This window comes from Azolla caroliniana, unplaced genomic scaffold, assembly GCF_043228905.1.
Source record: "Azolla caroliniana isolate FFs.n. ecotype wild unplaced genomic scaffold, voAzoCaro1.0.p SCAF_9, whole genome shotgun sequence".
In the NCBI taxonomy this organism is placed as follows: domain Eukaryota; kingdom Viridiplantae; phylum Streptophyta; class Polypodiopsida; order Salviniales; family Salviniaceae; genus Azolla; species Azolla caroliniana.
In genome coordinates, this window is record NW_028230444.1 from 18,922,166 (window position 1) to 18,928,378 (window position 6,213).

Consider the following 6,213-nt stretch of genomic DNA (forward strand, 5'->3'; position numbering starts at 1 on the left):
TATTTTGCTTGTGTTCTTTGTACATTACCTATCTCTCTCAATTCTACCACATGTTCAAATAGCATCCTGACCTTTCTCGACATTTCAAAGTAACTTGCTTTTATTAGAGAAAACTTTGCACTACTTTTGCCCATTTCCCCTATTCAAACTCAATGCATGATGTAATAAACCTTAATGTGAAATACATCATGGCTTATGGGGAAGCTTTCCCATGTCAACCTCATGTTGTATAATGGTTTACAAAGTTTGCTTCGTAAGTTTCAGAAATATACGTGCCGACATTGGATAAGAGGGAATGTGATTTCAAATGAGAAGACTAAATAATGATGTGAACATTAGGCACAACAAACAATAATGAACTTTACTTATAGAAATTCATAAGAGGTGGTTCGTTGTGTGTCTTCTCCTTGGTCCTCGTAATTGTATGTTATATTATCACTTTCTTTTACAAAGAGAGTTCCCATCATCATTATTATCCTTGTATGTTTTCCCTAGTATAAGCAAGGACATCTTCAACGAGGTTTAGCTCCTATCCTATCTTATTTGTTTATGTTTTTTCTACAACTTATGGTAGCCATGACTATCAAGTTGTTAAAATACGCACTCCATTATTCTATTCTATATTAATATATTCTTGTATGTGTGGAAAACCAAACCTAGCTAACCTGCAATGCTCACACGTGTAGTTCCCTTGCCTTTTATGCATTTCTCGAAATGATGTGTAAAGATGTCAATTCAAGACTTTGCTATATTGAAATAATACAATATCAAGGTTAATTTAGAAAACATCCCATATGTGTATATTTTGTTAAGACTAGAGCTAATTTGAATGTATGAGTATGACAAGGTTGTATACATGAAAAGGGCATGAACTAGCACTCTTCATATTGGAGATTTCCCACTTACAGTATTTTAGGACAAAGACTTCTTCAAATGGGGAGTATGTAATGACAAGCATTGAGCATAGGCATGACCATCATGTGTATGAGGCAAAGGCACATGTGAACACATGCATGGGGCCATGATATACATTTGATGGTGGAAAAGGTGTTTAATATGGGCCTCATGTATTTGTGAGGTAAGAAATCTCGACATATACATGGAGACAAAGCCATCGTATTGACTTTGATAACATAGTACTATTGTGTAGGGTTCTTGAAATTTAAACTAAACTCAAAGTACCTATCCATAAATGTTTGTTTTTATATTGTTAAATCTTATTAATGCGCTTATAAACTACCATGTTGCAAAATGAGCATTTAACTCTATTACTAGGGCTTAATTTGGATGATGGTAGACGATGTGTCATATGCTATTTTGCAATTTGGATGATGTTAGACGATGTGTGATAAGCTCTTTTGGAATCTAATAGTTGAACGCTTGAACTTGTTGGGGGTTCAAATTGTATGTATGTGTAAGAGAGAGTATGTGGATAATTCATTGAAATCAGTCCAAAAGGGGAGATGTAGTAAATGTGACACTGATATTTTAAAATTTGTTTGCATAAAGAAAGGTTGTCTCTTTGTCACATATTGAATTACTTAATTAGCATTAGAATACAACTTAAAAGCATGACGTAGAATTGTTCTTTCATATCATAACTGTTAATATAATAGCACATTATCATTACGTTGCTTAAATTTATTAGCCTTCAAAACTAGTCTCTTAGACTAAACATAATCGGATTAGCTACATCGGCACCTAGCCTAATGACCCTCACATGAAATGGCACTGTCATGGCTTTTTCATAATAGTGTTTTGATATGACTAGATAACTACATTATATATTTGGGTGTTTATATATTGGAAACCCACTAGCGAACTATTGTATTGTATCCTTTCCTTAAGGCTAAGACAACCAAGAGGTCTAATAATTTAAGAAAGGAGAAAATGACACATCAAAAAGAAAATTGGTAATGCTCATGTGTGCGAAGGAGTGATGCAAGTTGAGGGCCCATGGTTTTATATGATAAAGAATGAGTGGTTTTCAACACAAAGACATTTCTTTCCATGGGTGAACCAACTCATTTTCCCTCATGTTTCAACAACCTAAAGCTTATGTTTCAACAGGAAACCTTTGGGCCTTTTAGCCTATGGCCAGTATATTACTGTGCATCAACCACAAGAGTTGTGGTAAGTTCTATGATACAAACTGAATGATAAAAGGATAAGATAGGAATCACAAAGAGGACGGAGTCGACTTTCCTCCATGTTAAAGCTTGAACCGTAGCCCCTCGGATCTTGGCAACCTTGCTTATTGGAATTCATAAACTTTCGGTACAAATCCGCAATCTATTTTATCATGTTTGTGGGGAAGGTGGTAGGATCATATAGAGACAAATATCTATGTATGTGAATAATACTTGCAATATGGAGAGTTATTGTTGGACTTATTCAAAGGAATGAAAGGTTGGAGAAACACTCACGGAACCTATATATTTCTATCAATACCAGAAGCCAACTTGCAAATCTCCGAGTTCTTATGTCCAGAGTGTTTTAATAAAGATATTTTCTCCTTATCCAAATCCTTGCTTTCCTTTTGGTGTACCGAGTACATATAACACATATATATCTTACACTATATCCTCTTAAAAACAAATCACAAGGACTAGAAGAAGCACAAGCACAAGTACAAGTACAAGAAGAAGAAGAAGAAGAAGAAGAAGAAGAAGAACATGAGTTCAAATCCTTTGCACTTCCTTCCTGAGCCAGTTTTAGAGAAGGCTTTATCCTACCTTCCTCTACCCTCCATTTTATCCACTTCTTCAACATGCAAGTTCCTCTATTCTCTAGTGTCATCCATTGAATTCCTACACATTTACTCCCTCACCCCAACCAACAGATCGCCTTGGTTCTTCCTCTTTGGCATCAACCACATCATCCCTTCAAAGAACCAATCTTTCGCCTTCGATCCGATCTCCTTCTCTTGGATCCGCATCCCTTTCGTCACCCCGCCTCGCCACAACCACTCGTCCCTCGGCTCTTCCAATGGCATGCTTTTCGCGCTCGCCGGTGCCAACCAAGACCGTCTTTGCTTCGCCCCGATGCCATTGAAGCAAGATTGGAAAGTCATCGAATCCCCCATGGAAGTGTCTAGGAAGGAACCCATTGTGGGCATTATACACGATCGTGCCAATGAAAGCTATAGTGTGGGCGAGGGACACCAGGGTACACTTGTGGTGGTTGGTGGAGGCGAAGAAGCCGACGAGGAGGCGGAGGTCGAATTTTACGATGACATTGGGGAGAAATGGCAGCGGGGATCGGAGGCGATGCCGATCCGGGGCGTGAGTATCCTCTCCTCGCTTGTCTATGGCGGCCGGATGTATGTAGCCGATCAATATTCCGGGAAGATTTGCTGGATGGAGGGGGCCGGAGGGCGATGGACATTGGCCGAGGTTGAGAGGCCCACAGGAGCCAAGTGGTGGAATTTGGTGGCACTCGGCGGAGGGTGCAGGTCCTCCAGATTGGGGGCGGTTGTCGTGTGTGCCAAGGTGGGGGTAAAGATAGTCGCGCTAGATGAGGACACAATGAGAGTGAAGCAAGATTTAGGGACTATGCCATTAGAGCTATTCCAAATGCTCAATTCGCCCAATGGAGGGGACGAAGAAGAAGAAGATGAAGAAGACTTGGTCGGTGAAGAAGATGTTGATCCGACTGAGAAGCATCTCACACTAGGTTGCACGGGAGGGGCGGGCGGGATCATCTACATATACTCGACATCGAAATTCGCATTAGAGAGCCCGATGGTCGTCGTGTGCAAGATCGAAGCCTCGTCGGGTGCTTGCTCGTGGCTCGTCCCTCCTCTCCTCCCTCCCATTGTCCATCGTTTTGATCATGTCTTTTGCCTCTCATCCCATGTTCCCTTGGCCTCTTGCCTCACACCCTGACATATCTATCTATATCTTTCTTTCCCAATTTCTTTCCTCTTATCTAGTAGCCAAACCCCCCTTCCATGGTCCCTCATAATGTTACTAACCTCCCACACTTCACATAGCAATTTGCATACATACATACAATGCATACATAGATACATATGTGAAGCCACACCAATGTTGTATAAAACATGCATCGACCCCAATGCGAGTTAACTCCTCTTAGTATAAATCTTCGGTAAAAAAAGAGGAAGCAAAACTAGTTCTTATGAATTTCGTATAACACACATTGACCTTTTAAATCGAATGTGTTTGGGCCAAAAGTAGCTCGTTTTGTTGGGGATCGAGATATATGTATGTCAAGAGTCACCCTTATCCGAAGGTGCATATGTGGTATCCATATAAAGTAGAGGATAAGACCTCAATGTGTGTAGCTTTTACTTACAAAAAAGACCTCCCTTATCTAATGGTGGTTATCTACAACATCCACATTCTTTACATATGCGTTATAATAATCAAACAATAACCATTTCGTAAACATTGACTAGTAGCAAAGTGTAACTTTATATGGGTCTCCGTACATTCAACTCAACCCTGTGCTCTCAAAGCTACAATCCTTGATGCACCCAACTCATTTGCGAGCGTTCAATTTACACCAAAAGACTCGCTATGCTAATGGGTGTGTAGAGGGGTCATTGATCATGTGACATTGTGTAGCACATATTGCCTCAATCATTCAAAGTCTAGATCACCTGGCCCATGGGACCAAAACAAAAACATTTGAATGATTCTCTTGTCCCAATTTCTATGGGATGAAATCACTTTCAATAACACAAATTTAAATATTATATTCAAATAACAGGCCTAATCCAAATAATGTGGTCACATCAACATGGCCATGTTCTCTCTAGAATTGAAAGCATGGCATGTCCTTAATGCCATCTCAAATATGATGTAGTTGAAGGTGTGGCCATGGCTCGCTTAGATTGGTGTCAATAAGAAAGAATGGACACATGGTTATGCTTGGTGGAGTGTCAAATTGGTTTTGGCAATGCATTGGTTCATAATGAGAACGTTGAATCTTTGTGCCAGTACCACGTGTGACGTGACCTTGCCCACATTTAAATACATTGTCAACAATATATTAAGGTATGGAAATGACACACCTTAAATGCAAATGCATTTTGGATTTTCAGATTACTAAATGGTAATGCAATTGAATTTCAAATTGTTTTAATATGAATATCCAAGCATGACTAAATGGACATGTCTTGAATTACAAATTGATTCCTTCCAATTTTCATCATGGGGAATGCTATTATTTCAATCCATATTATATGGATAAATTGTAAATGTCAATAATGTGAAGACATTTTTAACGCAGATATCTAGTGCTCATGATTGCAATTTTGAAAAGATTTAATAGTGAATGGAAGATCAAATCCGTCAATTGAGACCTAACATCCCATAAATTTGCTTTTCAAATTAGTGGGGTTTTTTCTTAGATGTACAACTAATTTTGGGCAATATAAAATCAAGAAAGTCCAAGAAATTCTACTTGGTTCACCTCTCTTCAACACCTTAGGTACACTAGCAAATCATACACCTACAAACATATGTTGACATCCATGGGGGTCAACATGGCATATGCAACTAATGTTTGAAAAATCACTCTCCCAAACCATCTAGGATAGAGGAGTTCACCAATGACTCGGATATCACACTTCTTGTTGAAACATGGGAGCATGATACTCAAAGGATTCAAGGTTTAGGAAACTATAATGTACACTCTTTGATATGGAAGAAAAATCCAAGACAAAGAAGAGGACAAGGAGGGGTGGCATGTTTGATTAAGAAGGAAACAGAGAAATATGTGTCAATCATAAAAAATGATGAAAATAAATGCTACATATGGCTCAAAATAGAAACACCTAATGATTTGCCCACTTTTGTTGTTGGATGTTACATTCCTCATCAAGATTCTAACTTTTATGCTTGTTTGGATAAAGATCAACCGTTTGCCAATCTAGAAGATGATATTGCTTATTTCAAATCCAAAGGGGAAGTTATTGTCTTTGGTGACATGAATGCTCGTACAAGAAGTTTCCAACTTGATTCACAAGAATCTTTCATGCCACATATCTCAAGGATGCAAGAGGATATGCAAATGTATAACCGCTCTTCTAGCGATGAAAAAGATCCGGACCAATTTGGGAAGTTACTCCTACAAATGTGCAATAGTACCGGATTGCTTATTGCAAATGGTATTTCCTTATGGCCCAACACTAATGGTTTTACATGTAGAAAATACAACGGAAATAGTGTGATTGATTATGTGCTA

At 38.8% G+C, this 6,213-nt stretch overlaps 1 protein-coding gene across 1 annotated transcript; it reads left to right on the forward strand.

Annotated features, from left to right (window-relative positions):
• The first annotated feature begins 2,579 nt into the window (after nt 1–2,579).
• LOC147860460 (F-box/kelch-repeat protein At3g24760-like) lies at nt 2,580–4,410 on the forward strand. The gene has a single exon (XM_087324613.1). The coding sequence runs from the start codon at nt 2,676–2,678 to the stop codon at nt 3,885–3,887; it is 1,212 nt and encodes a 403-aa protein (XP_087180739.1). The 5' UTR covers nt 2,580–2,675; the 3' UTR covers nt 3,888–4,410.
• Nucleotides 4,411–6,213: the final 1,803 nt, after the last annotated feature.

Coding starts and splice junctions, on each gene's coding strand:
- LOC147860460 (XM_087324613.1), top strand. CDS start 2,676: ATGAGTTCAAATCCTTTGCACTTCCTTCCTGAGCCAGTTTTAGAGAAG.